Consider the following 22352-nt stretch of genomic DNA (forward strand, 5'->3'; position numbering starts at 1 on the left):
CGTTTGTCATGGAATGGAAAAAGAAGAAAAGTGTGAGCGTCATGTTGAAAGCGCGTTAGGTAGTTAATCGGTACGTGTTTGACATTAATATCAAACTGATTCGAAATGTACAAAAATGCGCTGGTAGCATTTGTCTCGAGGAACCATCCATCATCTTTGTCCAGGTTGAAATTTTTCCCATTGATGTAGTTTGATACCGCATAATTATGCATTGCCTTCCAGCTTGGAGAATGGTTTATTCTAGTAAGCGTATCTCCAGAGGACTTGTCACGTAACTTGAATCGAGTGAATTTTTCGTCGAACACCTCCAACGAAAAGGTGCTACATTTAGCTAAATCTGTATTAGCGTACACAGAGTTGAAAGTGCCCCATTTGATCGATTTCTTTTCAACTGTGACTTGAACGCAACTTTTCGAATCATCACTATGAATTTTGAAGTTTCTGTTGCATTTGATAATGTTGTTCAAATTTTCGTTTTCAAATTTAGTATTTTCAACTGACTCTAAATATGTTGCCACAGATTGCTGAATGTTCTCATCTACCACCTTACAAATATCCTTTAACTTTAACAACCTGATCAAAATCGGTACCAAATAAAGCTCCAGCGAAGTCTTCAACAGAACGTGGAAAGCACCAATTGTGAAACATTTTCCGACAGTTGCCAGCAAATCGAGGAAACATTTTTGATCGTCGGCTTTCCTCGTCAGCACGAGCTCAGCAAGTTGCTGCATTTGTTTCGAAACCATAACATCTAAAGCTGGTTTGACGGAGAACATTCTGACCTCCCAGGTGCACATCTTATCAGCCCAGTTGGTGTACGTTTTCAAGACATTTGATTTCACTTTTTCAGTTATTTTTTCGATTGCTGATTTTTGCACTGTGGTAATACTCGTTTCGTCCACTATTTTATCAGCTAGTTGGAAGAGAACCGTTTCCAGCAACGAAACTGTCGCTCCTGGGAGTAATTCACTCTGAATGTTTGAATAGTGGAGATCGTGTAAAGCAGCTGCCTGAACATCGAGATCTTCGATTCCCGCGATGAACCTCAAATAGGTTTCAAAGTTCCACGTGTGGCTCAGTAACTCTCTACGAAATTTCTCCAGTTCATTCATCGACAGTGGTGACATCTTGTTAATCAGGTCGATGGCGTACGAAATTTCACTGTTGCGAAGTTTTAGCAGGCAGAGATCTCTTCGAACCGTTTGGAGCTTTGCTTGCAAAGTTGAGAGTTGAAATTCTAGCTGCATCTTTTCTTTGGCCACACATTTGATTTCTTCATTCAGTTTTTCCAATTGCGCCTTCAAATCTCCAGATAATTGCGATTTCGTCTCATCGAATTGTTTCTTGAAATTTTGAAGCTCAGTTTCGTACTCAACCTTCAACCGATCAAATTCCATCTCAGAAACCAATCTCGCCGACATCAGGTTGTACTTTTTGGAAAGCTTCTTCAGCAACAACAGTAGCAGCTTAACCTTCGATCGACACTTTCCGGTAGTCTTTGCCTTTGTGGAACTGGAAACGTAACGTCCTCTTCTCATTTCGGAAAGAATTGCTTTTATTGTTGCTACATCGTGTGAATCCGTTTGACAGGTGTTTGCTGCCAGCACTGAGCCACAACTTGTAGCTAATAGTATTAGGAGAATCTTCATTTTTGCGACCTGTAACAGTGAGGAATAGCTTTACAATGATTGTATGGTGACTTACAAGTGGTATGTTTTTTAACTGATCTGGAATGTTTACTGCTGATGTTTATCAATCACAATATTTGCACATCTGACTGTATATAAAGTAAGTCTTGAGATATTCAATGGTGATTAATTACTTACATATTAGAAACTTATCAGTCTACAATCTCTACAGAAGTTGACGCTGCAATGAAAATTTCAACACTATTTTTCCTATCACTCTGTGCATCATCAGCCTGTTCAGCGGTGACGTGCCGGGCAGATCTGGATGACATTAGTTCGATCATGAGAATTTTGAGCGAAATTAGGCACCGCAAACGAATCTCCTTCGAAATCAAATCTAAGGCACTCTCTGGGAGTTGCAGATCACCGGTTACTAAAGTACTAATTTTGTTGAAATCTCTAGCAAGGAAATTTAACATGATGGCGAATAATCTGACTAGTGAAATTGAAACCAAAACGATTGCAACAAGTTACAATGAGGAATTTTCGAAATTCAGAGCAGAGTTTGAAAAATTAAGACAAAATGCAAAAGGAAAGTTCGAAAAAGCTTTGAGTTGCATCAATGAGCAAATCACATCTTTGGAAGCAAGCAAGCAAATTTTAGAGATCAAATTAAGTGCGACAGCTGAGCGGCTTCAAAACGTCCGAAAGGAGTTGTGTGTGCTGAAGCTGCAAAACAACGAACTGACGTATGCTGTGGATACCTTTAACAAAATGCTGCCGAAAGATTTGCCTCAAATTTTGACGGAAGTCATCAACAAGTCAGTGGATTACGAGCTCGTCATTCAATTTGCATCGAGGATTGTCGACTTTGACGTGAGAGCAAAAGCTTTGATTTGGCTTTATCAGTCTATGGGGGAAGACAAAGCCGAAGCTTCTGTTATACTTTTGGAAAGTAGTTTTTGGCAGTTGACGGTGGAGATTACCGAAGATAACGACTTCTTGCATGATATGCAGAAGCAAGTTGTAAATGGCATACTCGATAAATTGTCTCCAAAAACTATGCAACTTTATAGCAAATGGAAGCAAGTAATATGCACTAATAAAAGTGAGGAAATCACCTATTTGATGAATTATATGACTGTGAAACAACTCGAAATGCTTGCAAACCAATTTATAATTGGTTATAATGTGTGGGTTCTTCAAAACTGTCTTCTTGACAAACTTCACATACTCAACAAATGCACCACCGTTGGAGCTTATGAAGTTTTACTGAATGCATCCAGAACAGTTCAAAAGATGTACTTAGCACCAATTGTGTATAAAATGACAATATTGAAGGAACGATGTAAATTGGAAGTAAATGAAGGCAATGGAAACCGTATCAACAAGTACCTGCATCAAATCAAATCTCCCAAATTTACCAACTCAAATATCAACGATATCACAAAGTGTCACAAGCACTTTTCACTTTTTGACAGTGAGGAAAAAACTTGCATCAGAATTTCTCAAGAGCGAAAAATCATCAAATTTGGGTCATTCAATGTGATTGATACAACGCCAGGCAAGGGGCAGTGCAGCATATTTTCGCTGGAGCTGCAGGAATTCAACGGAACTCGATTTAAAATTATCGAGAGAGCCACAGCTGAACCACTGACGCGATTGAACTACCCGTCTCACTGGTCAACAGATTGGAACATCATTGGATCAGCCTATCGGAGCAAACCGGGGTTGAAGCTTAACACCGACGATGGGTGGTTTTTGGAAGCCAATCATGTCAATGATACTGTTTACATCACGAATGATTTCGATATTCCAGTCGCTGATCGAGTTGTATCGTACCTTGCAAGGGTTCAGCATAGAGATAAGGTTCATCCTTTGTTTTTCCGATGGGACAGGAAATACTTTTTCAAGATGATAGATCATGTTAATGCTTTGTGGAAAATTAAATGTGTGCGGTAATTTCAATCTAGAAATTGTTAAAGTATGGTTTATATTTTTTAAATCTGAAAAATAAAAATAAAAAGTAAAATGTAAAAAGGATAAAGAAATATGCAGACATAATTAATATGACAATTTTTTTTCAAATGCTAATTATTTCTTAATTTATGCACTAAAATCACAAAAATAATTGTTTCCTTCAATTTTTGCTGATTTTTATTGAATGTGTCTCACGACTTTGATTTGATTTGATGTGATAACCAACAGGGCCACAAGGATGACCTATTTAGTGGTCGCCTAGAATTACAGTGGCTCAGACTTAAAGGGGGCATCTTCAAATTACTGCCGTATGAAGGGCCAAAAGGGGATGGTTGGACGTGAACAAGCAAAATCACTCACGGTGTCCTCCGGGGAAGAGGATCTCCAGTAACCTCCAATAACTCCGAAGAAAGTCTGACAAAGCTGAAAAAAAGGGCTCGCACCCTGTTGGGGGCCTAAAGGGCGTGACAGACAGCTGTAGACGACAGAGGTCAATAGATGTAGTAATTAGACATACCTTTAGAATTGTATAAATTATAAACTATTTTCTCCTTACGACGTAGTCCTGGTCTTACTATCCACATTTAGACTCCGTCATTACAGCATACCGCTCTGCCCTGATGCTCTCTCCCCAATCTCCGGTTTTGATTCTAACTACTGATAAAAAGGAAAATCATAGATAAGAAAAGGTCAATGCGGATGGAAAACAAATTGAGCTCAGTATCCCCCCACAAAGACTGGTAGTAAGTGTGGAAAAAAAAGAAAAATATAAAGAAAGTCATGTAAAAAAATTGAAAAGACAGAATGTCAATGCAGATCAGAGATGCCACATGGCTTTTTGAAATATCTGTAAAAAAGTTTGTGCATGTCGGTGCATTTGTCTTAAAATCAAATATATCAATTTATAGTCATGGAAATCCGGTTGATATTTTTACAAAATATTTATTTAATGAAGTTTTTCAAAAGTCTGTACACCTAAAACAATGTCTGGCACAAGCCCAAATGTCTGAGAAACACAGACAAATCTGTGTATCTGGCATCCGTGATGCGGATGGATCGATGATCTCCTCACAAGGACATATAAGAGACAGATGATAGCGAGAGCAACAGAAGAATAGAAAATTATGAATAGGAAATAGTCAATGCGGATGAAGAGCAAATTGTGCTCAATATCCCCAAACAAATTAAATACTTTACATAATGTTATTACTTTAAATACTTTAAATACATTCAATACTTTAAATACTTTAAATATTTTGAATACTTTAAATACCGTAAAACGGGGTGACTTTGATAGCCGGGGTGACTTTGATAGGTTTGCGATTTTTCCGCAGAATGAAGAGTACAATTAAATTACGCAAGGAATGATTTAGAAACATACTGACCGTGGTAGAGAAGTGTTCAAAGTACCTCAAGAAGAACTTTTCATAAAATTTTGACAAGTTTAAAAGTTAGTTAACTATAGTTTAGAAAATGTTGATGAAAGTCATTATTTTAAACTTCTCAAAGTGTCATGATTTTCTCAATGAACATGATTTTTGATCGAAAAACAGAATGAATTTTCGGATTCTTTGGACAATTTTCCACTGGGAGAAGGTCAAAAAAGTTTGTAAATAATAAATAATATGTGTTTTTGAAACACAATTTAAAAAAAATCTCCAAATTTATAGGCAATTTCAGTTGAACAAATTTCATGTAAAATGTGAAAACTTGTGATTCGTGCTTCGAATTCAGTATAAAATGTAATAGAAAACGATTATTTTATAAACAAAACTAGTTTAAACAAATTTCAGGCAAAATGCCGACTTTTTAACAATTTTACCTAAAATTTATATGTAGTTTGCTAAAAAGCTTATACCCTTAGTTAACTAAATATAAACATTGATTTTTTTCTTAAAAACTATATCAGCTACTTTAGTGATGGTACATTTAGCGTAAAAATAAAGTTTGAACATCTTAAATATGATTTTAACAAGAAAAACTATGACTATCAAAGTCACCCCGGAATTAAAACTAAGAATTTTTAACGTAACTATTTTTCTAAACATTATTAAAAAAACTTTTTTCCGAAATAGTTCTTGGACTTTGTGTGGCCTACCCCAGTACATGTTTTAAAAATAAGAATCTTGAGAAAAACCTTACCTGTTGGAAAATATTCTAAGAACAAGTTGAAATCCTATCAAAGTCACCCCGGTTTACGGTACTTTGGTTTAAAAAAAAATACTTTAAATACTTTAAATACTTTAAATATACTTTTAATACTTAAAATACTTTAAATACATTAAATACTTTAAATACTTTAAATGCTTTAAATACTTTAAATACTTTAAATATTTTAAATACTTTAAATACTTTAAATACATTAAATACTTTAAATACTTTAAATACTTTATATCCTTACTAAAAAAAATGTATAAACTTTAAAAACCTAATAAAAAAAAATAAAAAATAAACTTAAAAAAAATTGAAAAATTATGACAAAAATTAAAAAGTTAAAATAAATTTAAATTAAACCAAAATTAAAATATAAAAAAAATAATAAATAAAAAAATGGTAAACTTTTAATATTTAAATTCATTAAAAAACTTAAAATTCATCGAATATTTCAAATTCATTAAATTCATTAAATACTTAAATACCTCAAAATGCTTTCTAAATTTTAAATACTTTAAACACTATAAATACTTTAAAACTTTAAAAACCTTTAAACAAATTTCAAAAGTTCAAGAAAATTAAATACTCTAAATAACTAAAATGCTTTAAATACTTTTCCCAATATATTTGCTGAGCAGTACAAAAAAAATCAATTGAACGAAAAACAATAAATAAAAAAAAAAATAAAAAAATAGTAAACCCAACACCTTTCTTTTGCAACGTGGCGAGCTCACATTGGTTCAGCCGATTTGAAAATATGATTTAAAAAAATGCGCTTTTAGCAAAAATTGTCAAACAACGCAATTATTTGGACCACCCTATTTCGGATAGGACCACCCTAATCACCAAACATAAAATATGGGTTGTCGCCAAGAAACTCCTATGCCAAATTTGAGCTAAATCGGAGCCCTTTTGATCTGGATCCTGCCGGTTTGACGTGAATTCGCTGAACAGACTTCAAAAAAATATATCAAAAATTTGAATTCGACTTTTCACACTAAAACAATGCTCAAAATATATTTTTTTTTAGTTCTCGTTTTTGGATATATTTTAAATTACAAATCATCTTTTGACTCAAAACTTTTGAGCTATGGAACAAGTTGGTCAAAACTGTGCGAATGCTTAAAAAAATCATAATTTGAAATAATTCGAAAACTGTGGTAAAAAGTAGCTTTTAATGGCCTAATTTTTAGTATTAAATATAAGATTCGTGAAACTTTCTGAGCCCTTGGATAATTTTGTTTTTTTTTAAATTTCAAAATCAACACTGACATTTGATGTGGTTTTCAGCATCATGACTTGTTTAAGTAAAAAATGTTATGGATTTTACAGAAGATCTATTGAAAATCAAGCACGATTTTTTTCATTATTGGGAGATTTTCTTAAAATTTCTAGGAGATTTTTGCAAACATCGGCAGTACAGACGCTAGGAAAAATCTAAAAAAACACGATTTTAGAATAATTGCTCGCTATTGCAAAAACAGATCACCAAATAAATCGAAAATCATTCACTCGAACTAATTAATTCTATTTAACGCTACAATAACTCAATCCAATTTTATGTGAATCTGCTTTTCAAAAGTGTATCCCTCAATCGGGAAATGCAAAAAAAAAAAAAACGATCGCTCTCATTCACACATAGACAGTAACAGCAAAAAAAAGAACGCTCACTGTCCATTTAAAATTAGTCCAATGCTAATGGCCGCGTACACAGAAAATTAATTTCCATCCCCGTTTTTTTTTGGTGCAAAGTCGCGCTTTGTTTGATCGCCCACACGTGTGTTTGTGTGAGTGAGTGTGCATGTGTGGGTGAAAGTGTGTAGATTTGCATAAAATGCACCATTTCGTCAGGACAAAAACTAATATTTCGACTGCAACAAAGGGGACAAATGGGAAAGCGGTGCTCTTGGGTTGGAGAGGGGCGTTGATTGCCGAGGAAAACGGTGAAAAGCAGCTGGACCAGAAAAATTGTAAATCTGCACACAGATTTGAATTTTCTTAGATCTTGTCAAGTCAAAATATTTGCTGACTTTTTAGAGAAATCTGTTAAATTAAAGTTTAACATTGATTTCAACTTTTTTCTTTTCAAAATTATGCATTTCAATTTAGAGTGCCATTCTGAAACACCCCCCTACAAAAAAAAAAACGTTTTTTCATTTGCAGTGAGAGAGAGAGAGAGCGCAGGAAAATGGAAAATGAATCCATCAACCAGCTGGAACGCGGAGCTGACTGTTATAATAGTGTGACAGCCAGCCTCAGCGAAAGTGAATCGCATTTGGAGCTGGTCAACACCAATTCCGCTTCCCACTTACCCCCGCGCAGGAAAACCAATTCTAAAATCTGCCGAGCACGTGGAAATTGTGCACACGCGGTGAATAACGGTTACCGAATTTTCCTCTAGCCCCACTTTTTGGAGAGGGCAGAGGGGTTGGCTGACGATTGGAAAATGCATCCAAGGTTTATTATTGAAAACTAACTTTTTCGCCGGGCGCTGCGGAAATTGGAAGCATAATTGGAACGAATTTGAATGCGGCACCTTGTCCTGCGAGGGGGTACTAATTGAAAAACAGGGAGGGGGATATGAAAGGCAGAGGCTGAAGAGATGGAATGTTTTCACTTTTTGAAATGGTTCTGCGCTATCAAATCAATGTTCTTTTTAGGTTTGTTTATAAATGTCAATTGTTTTGAAATTATTTATTTTTTACATATTTTTTCATCATGGAATGTTGAACATTTTTGATTTTGATATTAAACACTTTATTGTGTAGTTTTTGCCAAAAATTTCCAAATCTATCTATCTATCTAAGTATTCAAATTTTCATGATTGGGCATTAAACTTAGTGATATTTTGTATGCTTGTATTTTATCGATACCAAGCAGCATAAATATGATTTTAAGTGCAGGAAAATGCATTTCAATTGGTTTTTAGTTGAATAGGCTTCTAATTCCATTGAAATTTTGAAGGTTTTTCGAAAAAAAAAAATTTATTTTTGCCCTTGATTTTTCGGACCGATTTGAAATAAACTTTGAAAGATATTTGCAATAGCCTTATTCAAGTTTTTTTTTTATGGAAAAAATTTAAATTTTCACAAAATTCCCTATTTTTCGAAAGCACTCTTGTTGAGACAGGCGGGAAAATGCTCCTCCGGGCACCGATTTCGTAAGCAGGGCAAAATAAAACTCTTTTATTTTCCACATGCTACAAAACTGAAAATGTTTATTCCCTAATTAATAACATTCAACAGTTCACAATATTACATTTACTCACAGATTTGGTGTTTTTACGCAGCTGACCTGTCCAGCTGCGCCCGTGCTCCCGCTTGCTCAGATTGCAGGGTTGTTAAAATATCAAAATATCAGCTCTCAGAACCTACAATTATCCCGCCTGAATATTCATGCCTCAAATACAACTGCTCTTCTCTCTTCATTAAAACTCTCAGCGCCGAACATAGCCGAACACGTTTTCGTGTTTACCCACTCGCGATTGACATTTTCCTTTTCTCTCTCATTCCCGCTTCCACGATCATCCTACCGCAACAGCGTTTAACCACAAAAGCCACCACAAAACCAATTTCGCAAACGCAGTTTGACGGGACGTCATGCGTGGTCGGCTCCTAATCGCCATCTCTCGTTCTCTCATGGCAGTTTTTGGAGAGATTGAGAGACTCAGCGGTGAGAGCGCATAGTCGAGGAAAAGGGGAAGAGTGATAGAGAGAGAATGACATCGCTGGGAATCACGAGACACAAGAAGAGATCTCACAAGCTATAGTGACGGCCACTATACTCTCGGATATTTTTGGTGCAGAGATAATCTATTGATAGCTTTTTTATCACTCATTTGCAACACTGTCAGATTGTTTTGTTTTCTTTATTCGATTTCAAGCGACAGCACGGGCACCAGTCAAACAATACACAAACACTGACACTGACGCAGAACAAGGGACTGCTTCGGACGCTCTCCGTCGCAACAACTCTAATATTCACAATTTGCCAAGTGAAATTTGGAATGCTTCATAAAAAAATGCATCGTTTGATAATCATTTTGCCAAGTATGGACCATCCAAAAACCACGTGGACAATTTCCATACAAAACAAATCTTTTTTGTATGGGCCGTGATCAATGATCTTTCTCCCCCTTAAGATGTCCAAGTGGTTTATGAATGGTCCCCTGTAAATATAAGTATTTTCAAATAAGATATGATATTTTGGGAAAAATTTTGTGTTTTACAAAAAAAAAAAAAATCAAGTTGAAATTGCATTCAAAATTTTGCTTTTTTTTAACTCCGATTGTGAATTCTGGAAATTTAAGTATTTTTGAAAAACTCGTTATTTCATTAAAGTTTGAGTATTTTAGCAAAACAAAAACAATAAAGTAAAATTGCATACCCAATTTCGCATCGTTTGATACACATACTGCAAATTATTAAAAATTTGAGTACTTTCGAAAAAATACATTTTATTTGTAAAAAATTTAGTATTTTATTTAGAAAATAAGTTTAATTTTGAAAAAAATAATACCAATTTTTGTTTCGATTGATACTCGAATTTCAAATTATGAAATTTTGAGTATTTTCGAAAAACAAGATGTTTTGTGAAAACTGTCATTTATACCAACATTGCGAATTCTGGAAATTTAAGTGTTTTAGAAAAATATATTGTTTTCTAAAAAAATGAGTATTTTAGCAAAACAAACAAAACATTAAAGTTAAAACGAATACCAAATTTTACATCGTTTGATATATATATTACAAATTTTTAAAAATTTGTGTACTCTCGAAAAAATACATTTTTTTTGTTAAAATTTTAGTATTTTATTATGAAAAAAGTCTTATAATGAAAAAAAAAAAACCATACCAAATTTAGCTTCGTTTGACAGTCGTATAGCAAATTATAAAATTTTGAGTATTTTCGAAAAATATGATATATTGTGAAAACTTTCATTTTTTATTAACAAAAATTTCCAAAATTCGTATCGTTTGATACCCACATTTTTTTTTATTTTTTAAGTACTTTTGAAAAAAAAATACGGTATTTTGTGAACAACTTCAAGTACATATGCTTTGACACATACTTCATTTAAAAAAAAATATAATTTTAAGTGAAGCATTGAAAATTTACCATGATATGGTTGAATATGGTCAATTTTAGAAAGATTTAAAAAATCTCCGATATAATTATCAAGATAACGGTAATGATAACAATAACAAGAGAATATCATTATCATCTCACCGCTAATTTATATTAATTTATTTTGAATTGTCAAATGATCAAGATAGTTTTATCGTTAACGATATACGATGATTTTATTAGTGATAATTGACGATATTTTGATTAAATAATCTTCTTTAAATGTACTTATTTCAATCTTCCAACAATTTGAAAGTATTTGCGATTATTTTTTGAAATTATGTTGCAAGTTTAAAGTATTATTTTTCTTAAATTATCACAGAATACTGCCGTTTTAAAAAATACTTTAATTTTCATGATTGAAATTGAAAAAAAAATTGAAAAGTGACGCATAATTTGGATGGATTTGCATTGTTTTTCAATTTTCAGTAAAATGTTCATCACAAACTGCCATACTTGCTTGAATTTTAGTTTTAAGATTTGCAACATAGACATAAAATGATGAGGACTTTTGGAGTTTTCACTGCATTACAAATCATTGTTAAATACTATTATTTTTAACAAAATATTAATTAATATTTGAAATGCTTAAATATTTCACACCTTGCAAGTGAATTGAACCTTGCGTTTTTTGTATAGACTTTAGATTTTTTTTTTAATTTACCATTAAAAATAGCAAAACAGTGGCAATTTATTAGAAATTGCACGTCCCAAAATAATGATATTTAGAGAAAATTAAAGTATTTTACACTCAAAAACTGGGTGCTGTATAGTGGTGAGCAAAACGGCCCCAATTTTGAACTGTCAAAGTGGAACCAATTCACTGTTCGCCAAAAGTAGAGAGTATTGTTATGGATCATTAAAAACGTTTTTTATTTTCAAGAATGAATTTATTGGCTTTTGAGGACCTGAAGTTGAAGTCAAGAAATCTTTAAAAAGTTAAAGGCGAGACCGTCATTTTTTATAACTATGAATTGAAGTTGTGTATGGAGTCGATGCGGTTGTATTTATGCAGAAGCTGTCCTAATCCTAGTTTGATTCCGTTTAAAAACCTACAACACACACAATTTTCCAGCAAAAAATATCAAAAACTAGTCAAAATGAAACACAAAAAACTGATTATAAAACAACTCATCTATCAGTAAGAAAAAAGCCATGCTTGTGCTTGAACAGCTTCCTAATTTGTAGATGTAAAAAAAGTGGGATCATTCGAAAATCACGTACATACCGCATTCGCTCTATTCATCATCCAGCTTAAAAATGGCAAAAAATGAAAACAAAATAATTATACCTTTTGACGTACTACACTTAAAAAATTGGTTTTATAAAATGCATGGTTGAGTTTTGAAGATTTTATTTTCGTAATTGTTATCGGACCACGATAAGGTTATCTTAAGCAACTCTAAAATTGAACACATTTGTTTGGGTTTATTTACAGCTAAGATTTTAAAATTTAGACTGACTTTTAAATATCAATTATTACTAAGATGTGTAAAGCCAGGTTTTCTTTTTTTATTTTTAATGAAAAGATCGATTTATTTTTGAACATTTTCCATATTTATTTTTATATATTGTTGGTATTTTGCTTTCCCTTCCTCATCCGCTTTTTCACTGACTTTCACATATATTTGCCTAGATTCAAATAGGTCAAATACCGATTTCTTCACTACATTTCGTGTATTTTTACTTCTTCTTTCCATAGATTTTCCACTCACGGCACGTTGTGATCCTCTTCGTATTTTATTATTTTTTTTGCTTTATTTCTGTTTTCCTCTTAATAATATCTTTGTATGTCTTTGTTTTGTCTAATTGGACAGGGTTAATCTTGGAATTGTTCATACCTCTTATTTTTTGTTTCTAAGCAGGCTTAGATTTTTCTTTCAATTTAAGTTCATTCGTCATGACAAGGATTCCTTAAATGCTATGTTGCATACTTGCAGTTTGTTTTTTAATTTATTTTAGATTACAATAAGGTTTTTTTTTGCAAAATTACGTTAAGTTTATTTCACTTGCGTGTTAAAAAATATTCACTTTAAATCAGTTTTTATGTGTTTTTCTATGAATTTCATGAAATAATATTTAATGCCCAATGAATCAAACAAATTTTGCGAAATACACTGCATCAATTGAAGTGGCTTAACGAGGGTTAACTATGCATTTGTTGCGTGTTCTTGTTAGGCTTGATTCAAAAAGCATTTCAGTTTTACGTAAGCGTTTGCATTTTATCTGTATGTTTTTTTTGTTCGTTAGACTTTACATTGTTGGTTATTTCTGCTATGGTACTTAAAATTGAACTGTTCACTTATGATTCAAAATGTGTGTGATTTTATTCAATTACTGTATTTTTTAGCCTTGTTTCCATTCGGATTTGTAAAAAAACATGAATGATAATTGGCGCTTTTTCATCAAACAAATATTTTTATTCCACACTTTGAGTCTTAAATTTATTTTTTAATTATTGCTTTTTTGTTCACGATCAATTTGGCGTCAGCTACATTTCAAATTGATGTTTCTTCTAACCAAATAAATACAAATTTGTTCAAATGCCTAAAAATGGGTTGCTGTTTACATTACCAAGGTTTTTTTTTAAAGCATTGCAGTGGAGTTTCAGCAAAAAACTTTGACGAAGAGTAGCAATTTGTTTTCACTAAACATTTAAGTCCAATTCGATCCAGCAAACAAAATGCGCCAGCGCATTTCCAAATTTTACACATTTTTACTCACAATTTTAGGTTTTGTCTTCTTTGTGTGAGTGAGTTTTTTTTTATTTGATTTTTCTCTGCATTTTCCGTTAATTTGAACAATTCAAAGGGATAATTTGGCTATCTAAGGATGTCGTTCGGACACTGGTATTTTTGTTTGATTTTCTTTTCACTGGTATTGGATAGATTTGATTGATCACACACTTTTACAGTAAGTTTCGTTTATTTAGAAATTGTTGACAGCGAGAAAGAAAGGGGCGTGGCTTATAATTACAAAATTGTTACAGCTCCCTTTCACATTCATATGATTTCGATTTCGTATCTTTTCCGTTGGATTTACACACAAAAAAATCATCCGTCGGAAAGTGGCTTCGAGTGGCAACTAAAGTCTGGTTTTCCTCTGTGTGCTAGTGGTGGGTTCGGCTATTGGTCACCAGGGGCGCCACAGGCGCCTAAGAGAACTGTTTAGTTTAAGGTGCGCTCACATTTAGATCTGATTGATTTACATTGGTTACAGTTTTGCTGACACATTTTCATCTGATTACTTCAAACACTTACGACAATTGCTTTATTTTTTGTTCTAGTAAATAGTTTAAGGCCATATTACAAATAGATTTTTTTTTTATTAAATTGACTTCACTTTTTTTAAATCATTGGAGCTTCAATTAAAAGAAAACGATTTTTTCTGTAAACTACCAGTTTGAACGGTTGACGTTTGGCTTTCATTGGTTCTAAACCTCCTTTCATAAAGAATAACGAGATGTCACAGTTCTTTTCTCGGTGCACGATGATCTAGAATCGTGTTCCTTTCTAAAATATTTGCTAATTTCCCAAAAATCTTTTTTTTTTCTAATCGTCGTGTGACGTTTGTATGTTAGTTCATCTGTAAATATATATTGTCGCAATACCTTCAAAGTTGGTTTTAAAAGTTGTGTCCTGAACCGCTGAATGACTGTTGCAAAAAAAAAAACTAAATCTTCCTACGCGCCTAGTCGCCCAGTCGAGGCTGTCAATCAATCATCGGTCTGCTTTAAGTTTGTTATTAAAATTCTGATCTGATTTATTCGCACCCAACCATCAGATATCAGCGCGCGGGAGGAAACGCAAACGCCACTTCCGAGTTTGTTTTTGTTCCATTTCCGGCGAGTTTTTGGGAGAGGGAGAGAAGTGGCTTGGTTTTGCAATCGCTTCACCATCAATCATCTTTTTGCGCCAAGGTTCGGCAGAATCTTGGCCATTGTAGAGAGGGGGTATTATCTTGCTCGCTGGAGGAAATGGAGCTGATATTAGGACAGGGAGGGTAAATTTGTAAAATTATTACAGTATTTGTCTAGAAGAGATATTTATTTCAGAGACGTACAAAAAATCATTTATCATTTATTGCTTTTGAAAATAAAACATAAAAAAAAAATTAAAACCCATCGTGCCAGGAGTTCCGTTTGCGATAACAAGAATCGACGAAGTCTGGTTCGTTACTTTTTATCGACTTACGGAGTTTTGTTTTATCAGCTGGGCAAAGTTGTTTTATTTTGCACAACAACAGGCATTGTTCACACTTTCTAAAATTGTAGTTCCACAGTTAAGAAATGCAAAGTTTTTTTTAATTTTCTATGTTTCCTTTTATTTGGCCAAAACTCTAGCCAGAGAAAACGATTTGCAATATAAGCCCTTTTTCAAATATCAGACGTAAATTGAAAATTTAATTAAATCGAAGAGTCAAGAAAATATTACGAATTATTAAAGATTATTAAAAAGTCTAGAAATTTATTGATTGTTTTACCTTCCTCAACTTACTGAGAAAAGGCTATAAAATCACTCGAAAAATGAACTTATTAATTTAACCTCGTAGACCCACCTTCACGTATACATATCGACTCAGAATCATGTTCTGAGCAAATGTCTGTGTGGATGTGTGTAGGTGGGTGAAAAAAATAATTGTCACTCGATTATCTCTGGACTGGATGAACGGATTTTGACCGTATTAGTCTCATTCGATCCGTCTTGGGGTCCCATAGCTTTCTATTTAAAATCAGCAAGTTTTGTTAAGTACTTCAAATGTTATGCTAAAAAACGATTTTGGCGTATATCCGGAACATTGAAAAAGGGTGGTTTTTACAAGAAAATCTATCACGTCATACTTTTTCAGAAAGGTATTAAAAGACCTTTCCAATGTGCCCAAAACATCGAAGATCTGACGTTCCTATAAAAAGTTATTAGCACTTAAGTGCTATTTATACACTTTTTGAAGGCCGGATCTCAGATATTTCAATGAAAATGATGTCCGGATCCATCATGCGATCTGTCGTTAGTTAGATAATCGAAAGACCTTTTAAATGAGCTTAAAACATCGAAGATCTGACAACCCTATCAAAAGTTATCAGCACTTAAGTGTTATTTATACACTTTTTGGAGGCCGGATTTCAGATATTGTGATAGAAATATTGTCTGAATCTTCCATGGGAACTATCGTTGAATAGGTTTTTAATCAGACTTTGCCGATTAGCCAGAAATATTGAAGGTCTGCGAACCCTATCAAAAGAAATGAGTAATAAAGTTGATTTGTTAAACATGTTAAGGGGGAATTTTGCTATTTTTACTGAATGTATTGACTTTACGAATGGGCACCAACCACCTAAAGGTGGATTATGTAAGGTTTTATTTTAAATAATTAACGAAAAGACCATTTTCAATGTGAAATTTGTGTTTGATATTTTGATCTCTTAATAAATAAAATAAAACCTTTGTAGAATCAGAAACCATATTTTTAAAATTAATGATGATTTTACCACAAAGTCGTATTTAAAGTGCCTGGAAAAAGGAGCTTTTCTTATTCAAAAATGATGCTCTTATCGCTTGCAAAGCAACAAGGAATAATTGCGAAAAAAATAAGCTTTTAATTGAACAAGCATTGTACAATATTTCACAATAAATAACATTTTTGATTTCACCTTAAATTTATTTCCCGTTTTTTTCTAAAGCTAAAACTATGTTTTTCGGTACTCTAGAAACTCTAAAATAAAATCAAAAACATCTAAAAATAAAAAATAAAAAAATCATTTATAGAAGCTTATGGTAACTCAAAGTTAATAAACTAACTAACTTTTTGTACCCTAGCTCAAAAGTTATCAAATTTGGTTTCAAAAACTTAAAATATAAAAAAATACTTATTGAAAAATGTAATTCAAATTATTTTTATTTCATTTGAAAATTAGATTTTTTGTTACGGCATAACATTTTTGCATGATTGTTTTCGCATAAAGACCTTAAACTTTGCCGGTTTTATTTTGTTTGAAAATATCATTTTTTCTGAAATCTTCTCATAAATATTTACTTCTTTGCCGATGTCAATCGTTAGTTTTAAAAAAATATTGCGAAAAAATACTTTCTCTTTGCAAAAAATAAAATAACATTTTAAAGAAAAATATATTTAAAATTATTTTTGATGTTTTTTGGAAAAAATTATGTGTTACCCTTTTATACTAGCTGACATTGCTGACATTGCCCTTTCCGTTACTTGCAAATTTGTTTTAAAAAATATAAATATTGGTTTTTAATTAGAGCAACATTTTTCGAACTCAAATTTTTACCAGAATTTCAATATTTTAATTTCAATTCAGAATCAATATTTTAATTTAATTAACCCTCTACAATCCAACCCCGCCTCAGGGTTACCTGGTTAAAATTTGAAAAATCTGGCAAAGTATCGATTAAAAGGCTGGAAAAATCGGACAGACTAAAATAAAACAATTCTGAATGATGAAGGGGAGGGAGGATACAAATTTATTCAAAAGTTTGTAGAATTGAGATGGTAAAACTGATTTTATAACCTAAAAATGATGAATTTAGATTCTATTTTTGAATCAAACAATTTTTTTTTATTTTCGATTAAATTTGTTCATTTTATTTGAAAAAATGTTCAAAATGGTCAAAAATCTGGCAAAGTCTGTCAATATCTGGCACAAAGCAGGGTGAATCTTTATTCTGGCTGACACTTGAAAAATCTGGCGTTCCCAGATTTATCTGGCAACCTGGCAACCCTGCCCCGCCTCTAAGCGAACTTTGATCTAAGAAATCACCACAACTCAATTTTTCAACCAATTTTCGATATTTAAAAAGCATTGGAAAGAAGAACTCTTAAAATTGTGGGGTGTTAGGGTTGGAAGTTTGACTTGTTTTATGTGACTTTGCCAATGTATAAAAAATGTGTTTTTTTAGGATTCACCTTTGGTTGTGTTTTCTACTAACATTTCCTTTTTTTAAGTAAATATAAGGATGCAGTTATTATTGTTGTGTCCCAGAATATTACTCTATGCATTTTTTTACAATTGAAATGATAACGGTTCTGGTGGAAAATGTGAAAAATATGCAAAATAAAAAGTGACTGTAAAAATATGAAATAGCTAAATCGACAAAATGAAATGACAGGAGTTGGTAGAATATGCCAAATACACAAAAAAAAACAAACATAAACTAAAAACAAAAAAAAAAAACGAAAAAAATTGTGCAGTAGACGGTTAACAAGAGCGTGCTCTCATAGCAAGATTCTTCAGTTAATGCTTATGATTGGTCTTAAAGTGGCTATTACCTCACAGTAAAAAAATGAAAGCAATATTACATCTGGGAAAGTTAAAAGATTTTGAGTTAAATAATGTATGAATTTATATCAGTTTTGTTAAAATTTCTCTTTTTATTTCACAAATTAATTTAGGTAACATTAAAAACAAAACAGAGAATAAAGACCAATTTATCAACCTTCAAAAACTCAACTCTTTTCTTTCACTGTGAATTCTTGAATTAGATGGTTGCCTACTTACTTTCAAAAAAAGTAAAATTGAAAAAATGATTAATTAGGCAATTGCAAACCTCTTTTTACACCTAAGCTTCCATCCAGCCCGGGATTCGAACTGACGACCTTTGGATTGTTAGTCCAACTGCCTACCAACGACTCCACCGAGTCAAGACCCAGGGAGACGACTCCTACGCATGGACTAGGTGATCAGCGTGATCAGACAAATCTAGTCTCGAAAAATGCCACCGGGACCTTCTGGGATCGAACCCAGACCGACTGGGTGGGAGGCAACCAAGATAAATAAAAAAAACTGGAAAATTGAACACCCTTTTCAAAAGTATTGAAAGCTTCCCCCATCAGAGTGTAAATAACCCTGCTGAAATATCTTTCCCAAAACGACATCTTTGAAATTCGATTAAGCCAGAATTAAAAGCTATATCGTCAATTTCCTACACACAACATAAAAGAATGAAAACCAATAACTTCAATCAAATTAGGGAGCTCTCTCACTGCCAACACCCTCCCCAGGCCAGAAAAAAAGCCACTGTCACCGCAGTATCATATATCGCCGGATTTAAAAAGGTGACTTTTCCCCAACCATTTCCCGAGCAAGAAGAAGCAGTCCAGGGGGGGTGAGAAAAGACATTTCATTTTCTTAATCGCTGCTTTCCTTTGATTTTCCACGCTAGCTGTTTTCGAATAAACAATGCCACGTCCCTCCCACTCTAGCGCCCTCCTCTACAAGATGGGTTCCAGTTCCGTTACGTCCGTGATTGAAAACGATTGCTTCCTGCTACTCCCCCTCCCCCACCATCTTCACCACCATCCCCAATTTCGAACCAAGACGAATGTGAGCGATTAAGATATTTTTTCCTGTTTCTTCGATCTCCTCCCAACCGGGACTCTCCATCACCGGGAGAAAAGGGGATGTGTGTGTAGGGGGAAATGATATCCTTCCACTTGACCATCCCTCCATCGAACAAAAGCCGGAATCACTTTGTGCCCCTCCCCCCTTCCCTTTTTTGAAAGTTAGAAAAAAAATGTGTTCCCTTTTGTTGAGCCTTTTAGAGCTATTGAATGGGGAGAGCGCTCCTAATCGGTCGGTAAATTGTTGGACAAGCCAAATCAATTACTACAAATGCAATCAAAAGGGAGGGAAAAATGGGAGCATTATGAAATGGATTGATTGGGAGGCTGGATTTGAACAGCTCAGCTTAGTTTTTTAGAATTTGATTTGAAACAATTCAAAATCAATTGGTTATGTTAAATTGTGTCTGCAATTCAAGGAATTTTCACTATTGTCACCAAGCCTTGGAGATTACATTTTTTAAATGATTTTTAATTTTATTTAAATAATAAACAAATTAAAAACTAATCCAAAATGCTTGAAATTAATTCAATTTGACGAGTTTTTGTAAATACTCGATTGAAACAAAAGCAATTCGTTGTGACATCGGATGACGCCATTTTTTTAGCTTTTAATTTAAGTTAAAATGTTTCACTTTTCAAAAATTGATTGCTTCAAAACTTACTGATGCATCGGCATTTCAAAAATTAAGAGCATAAATCTTTTTGTGTAAATTAAGCACGCAGTATTTTGTGTTGTGTCCCAAACAAAGATGTTACGTTGGTTTTTACCACTTAATTATTCCATGTTATGAAAAAAAGAAATGTGAAAAACAAGCAAATAGTGAAACGAATAGAAAACTATGAAAAGCACCAAAAAGGCAAAAGATAAATGTTGGAGCTTGTAGAACATGCCTTATATAATCAATCAAAAAGAAAAACAAAAAAAAAACAGAAGCTTTAATGTTTTTCGTAGTTAACAAAATTGGCTAAAAGTGCCCTCTTTCACAACAAAATTAATTAAAGAAAATCGCGATTGTTTTTTTATTTCTGTAAAAAAAAATTAAAATCAGGCTTCGATGTTGTACGTGGCAGATTATCAAACTCAAATCGTATTCTCACTTGAATAGAAAAAAAGGAAAACTTTTGAATATATTGCTATTCTCTAAATTTGCAATGATTTTGCCTGTTCAATCAGAAAATCCACCACATTCGTGAGTTCTATGGCCAATATCAAACTTAGAGTTTAGTTTTTAGCTGTTTTTCTTCAACTTTTGAGCTATGACTAAGAAACAAATATTTGGCAGTGTTGCCATTTAAAAAAAAATAAATCTAATTTTGCAATTTTTTAAAATAAGCAAAAATTTGAAAAAAAGAAATTATTATTTTTAAATAGATCGGGAAAAATGAATTTATTTTTAGATGTAAAATCAAATTCCGAATCAAAAAGTACCTTGTTGCCAATATTTAGAAAAAAAAAATTAAGTTGATGGAAACCATTGAAAAAAAGGTTAGATGGGTCAGTTTTAGATGTCAAATCGGATTTTTATTTCAAAAAAATGTATGGACTTGCAGTGCCTCTTTGGTCATTGGGGAGGCTTCAATGTTCAAGGCCAATTACAAATTTCAGAAAAATAAAATTCTTCTTAAAGTTAGATTTCTGGGAGAATTGGTCATGTGCTTATGAAATGAGATTATGTCATATTCAGAAAAAAAAAACAGATTTATTATTAAAAAGCTGAAAGAATCATACCGTTAACCGGCGTGACATTGATAGGATTTAAATTTGTTTATGATATATTTTCCAGCTGTTAAGGTTTTTCTCAAGATAATTTTTTGAAACATGTACTATTTAACACTGGAACGTCCAACGCAAGTCCAACTTACACGGACGCCCAAGCCTCCCAAAAAAGGTGGAACGGTAACTTCAACTCGCTGGTTCTCGGGCATAGCTCAACCATTCGGGTCGATTCTTGTTTCAAGGGATTTGTAAGAATGTTTAGATGATCCTAAAATTTGGCAGAACTTGTTTTGAACAAATCCCTAATTTCTGCGACCAAAAACATCGTTCCAACTTTTTCAAAAAGACTGCCTCCGCGGAATTTTTGGCGAATTTTTTTTTTACACGCGAAAAAAAAGTTGGAACGATGTTTTTGATCGCAAAAATTACAGATTTGATCAAATTGAGTTCTGCAAAGTTCTAGGATAATCTAGACATCCTAACAAATCACTGGAAAAAAGAATCGTCTTGATTGGGTGAGTTATGCCCGAAAACCAGCGAGTTGAAGTTACCGTTGCATCTTTTTTGGAGCCTTGGGCGTTGGAATGTTAAAAAAAAATCTATTGTGTTAAAAAATAGTTGCGTTGAAAAATCTTATTTGGAATTCCAGGGTTACTTTGATAGTCATAGTTTTACTTTATTTTATTTTAACTTAAAGTGTACTATCAATGTGGTTGCTGATATAGTTAAAAAAACAATTTTTATATTTAGTTTATAAGCTTTTTAACAAACTATATATCAATTTTATGTAAAAAAAAGCTAAAAAGTTAAAACTTTGCCTGAAATTCGTTAAAACAAGTTTTTTTTTTTAAATGACGATTCGTACATTTTAACCCTTTCAGACCTGATGGGTATTATATGACCCAAAAATCAAAATTTTCTAAAGTAGCCTATAATTTTCGTATGGTCATCAGGAACATTTTCCCATCATTAACTAAAAAAATATTTGTTTGAAAATGCAGTCCTAAAAGGGTCTAACCGAATTCGAAGCAGAAATGAAAAATTTTCTTATTTTATATTAAATATGTTTTACTAAAGATGCCTTTAAATTTGGAATTTTTTAAATTATGTTTCAAAACACATAATATTTATTATTTACAAACTTATTTTTTCTTCTTTCAGTTGAAAACAGTCCAAAAAATCTAAAAATGCATTCCGTTTTCTGATTCAAAATCATGTTCATTGAGAAAATCATGACACTTTGAGAATATTAAAATAATACTTCTCATCAACACTTTCTTAATTATAGTCAATTAACTTTTTAAACTTGTCACAATTTTATGACAACTTCTCCCAGTAGTACTTTGAACACTTCTCTACCACGGTTCCATACCATTCCACACTAG

General features: G+C 32.8%; 1 protein-coding gene across 1 annotated transcript in view; it reads left to right on the forward strand.

Annotated features, from left to right (window-relative positions):
* Nucleotides 1-19242, forward strand: part of LOC119769353 — a 30473-nt gene extending 11231 nt beyond the window's left edge. The window contains exons 2-3 of the mRNA XM_038261388.1: nucleotides 1403-1520; nucleotides 19110-19242. Of these exons, the coding sequence (XP_038117316.1) occupies nucleotides 1403-1520; nucleotides 19110-19242 (251 nt within the window). The remainder of the gene's footprint in view (nucleotides 1-1402; nucleotides 1521-19109) is intronic.
* Nucleotides 19243-22352: the final 3110 nt, after the last annotated feature.

Source organism: Culex quinquefasciatus, chromosome 3, assembly GCF_015732765.1.
Source record: "Culex quinquefasciatus strain JHB chromosome 3, VPISU_Cqui_1.0_pri_paternal, whole genome shotgun sequence".
Taxonomy (NCBI): domain Eukaryota; kingdom Metazoa; phylum Arthropoda; class Insecta; order Diptera; family Culicidae; genus Culex; species Culex quinquefasciatus.